General features: G+C 32.1%; 1 protein-coding gene across 1 annotated transcript in view; it reads left to right on the plus strand.

Moving 5' to 3' along the window:
* Window positions 1–2,514, plus strand: part of LOC107082063 (asialoglycoprotein receptor 1-like) — an 18,569-nt gene that overhangs the window by 12,531 nt on the left and 3,524 nt on the right. The window contains exons 4-6 of the mRNA XM_015370557.1: window positions 1,247–1,324; window positions 1,983–2,060; window positions 2,330–2,455. Of these exons, the coding sequence (XP_015226043.1) occupies window positions 1,247–1,324; window positions 1,983–2,060; window positions 2,330–2,455 (282 nt within the window). The remainder of the gene's footprint in view (window positions 1–1,246; window positions 1,325–1,982; window positions 2,061–2,329; window positions 2,456–2,514) is intronic.

A 2,514-nucleotide genomic window follows, 5' to 3' on the forward strand; every position in this document is an offset into this window, starting at 1 on the left:
GCCAACTGAACTCAATGTAAATCCAGCTGGTTTTCTAAAAGGCCTTGCTTGATTTGCCGTGTATCTTTCAAATCGGCTTTTTATGAACCAGTAGCAGGAAGAGAGACACTCCTGATAAGAAGCGACTCTGTTTGGTTGACATCTTGCATGTCACCTAAAACACAATATGTCACTAAGTAGAATAGAATAGAAATAGAAAATCCCTTTAATGTCCCACAATGGGGAAATGCTGGTGTTTACAGCAGCAAAAAGATAACAGAGAAAGTAATCAAACAAATATTGACCTTAGAAAAGTGTATAAGAATAACATAATAGTAAAAAATTTAAAAATAAACAAATGAAATACTGTACTGTAAAATGTTTTACCAATATAAATACTATGCACCAGGAGAATAAATAACCAATATACAGCTATGGACATTTTTACAGAATTGGATATTTGAAAAATAGCAGCAACATCAGAGATGGGCAAAACGACAGCAACTTACTAAGATAGAAACTGTGCAAAATCAGCATGAATGGAACAACTTAGACTTAGATTTTATTTGTCATTTGGTTTACACAAGTGTAAAACAAATAGAAATTTCGATTGGAACAGCTCTCTGGACAATTTCCTCTTTTTTTTTTTATGCAGCCTTGAAAAATAGTTAAAAATAAATAAATATATAAAAATGGTAACATAAACATTTACAGTTCTAACGTTAACTTATTGAGGTTGTTGGGAACAGAGAAAGTTATAAAGTCTTACAGCTGCTGGGAGGAAGGATCTGTGATAACGCTCCCTGGTGCATTTAGGGTGCAGAAGTCTGACATTGAAGGAGCTCTCCAGTTCAGCACCAGCTTCATGCATGGGGTGGGAGACATTATCCAACAGAGATGTTCATTTAGTTAGTAAACATGGTGATGGACCATCATGCTTTGTTTTGTCAGTATAAACCAGATGGGGTTCTATAGATAATTGGTTCGGTTGGCCAGAATACGAACGCACACTAGATTTTTGGTTTTCTAACTTTAAAGACTTTTTAAAATACTTCTGCTTTTCCATCAGTTTTTTGTGATTCCCTGTGCTTTTTTTTTATTACATATATGCTCTGAATACAGGGTGGCTATGTAAAATACCTGGGTAAAGTTTTATAAAGGCTTGTGAATACATTTGGATTGCAAGAGGTCCTGTTTTAAAGAGAATTAATGCTTGAAATGTATTCAAAAGGAAGATTTCTTACAATAAATCAACTTTGTCTCTCAGTTCCAAAGAAGGACGAGGAGACTGTGTATGATGAAGTGAAGATCCAGAGTGAAGCAACAGAAAAAACTTACACAAACTGTAAGTTATGAAACATATTAAAAGAAATACAACATAACTGCAAATATTTATATTATTATAATACTTTATATTGATTGATTAACATTTTTTATTACAAATGAACAACCCTTATTTTCTAATGTTGACATTTTAAGGAAATATTGGATAATTACTTTTGTTTTTTAAATAAATTTATTTAGAAATCTTTTTACAGAAACTTGTAACTTCTGTTTAGATGTAATCAATTTCTTATGTGTTTTCTATTATATAAAATACCAACATCTTTTTGTCAATCACTGTCTTCACTGCAAAAACAATCAAGAAATAAGTAAAACATTTTTAATTAAGTGTATTTACCCTTAATTTGAGTAGGTAAATAAGATGATTTGCCCATGGAATGAGATTCTTTACCATTTAAGATAAGATAATTAGATAATATGCACTTCAAATAAGACAATGCAATTGTTTTTTTCTTATTTTAAATGTAGATTGTCTTGTTCCATTGGCAAATCCAAGGAAAAAATGCACTTATTTTAAGAAAAATAATACTTATTCAGATCTAATTCTTTTGCAGTGTTAAGAAAGAATACAGACCAATTGTTAAATCAAACTATTCAATTTCCCTTTTAGAGCTAAGGTTTGGTTTGCATTGATTCTAAAATAAGCCTTTAATTTGCAGCCAAAAAGGAGAAGGAGATTGTGTACGATGAACTCAAAACGTGCTGTGAAAGAGCGGAAAGCACACATGACACAAATGGTAAGTTATTACAGGAAAAAAGCATGTAGAGAAAAGCACAGGTCAACACAAGGACTCATACTTCCTATTACAACTGTCTGATGGTCTGATGGTTTAAAACTAATTCAGGATGTTAAAGGATCCAAAAGTTATTAGTTAGTTAGTTAAATGGTTGGTTGGTTAGAATTAAAATTTTTATAGGTTGAATTATATGGAATCATCAAAATAGACACAGTGATGAATATAATAAATAAAGCAGCTATAGAGTCTAACACTTTCTTCTTATTTAGCCCTAGCAGTGCTGTTGCCTGATAAGGAAGAAGAGGCCATGCTTCGAGTCTATAAGCAGGCGGCCTGGTGTTTTGGGATTCTGTTTGTCAGTTTGCTGTTGGGAGTCATAGCAGTCGGAGTCTATGGTAAGGATCGAAAACAAAAAATCCTAAATACTGTAGTTTAATATTTTTATAAGTCTTTA

Source organism: Cyprinodon variegatus, unplaced genomic scaffold, assembly GCF_000732505.1.
Source record: "Cyprinodon variegatus isolate N-32 unplaced genomic scaffold, C_variegatus-1.0 Scaffold0, whole genome shotgun sequence".
NCBI classification, from domain to species: Eukaryota; Metazoa; Chordata; class Actinopteri; order Cyprinodontiformes; family Cyprinodontidae; genus Cyprinodon; species Cyprinodon variegatus.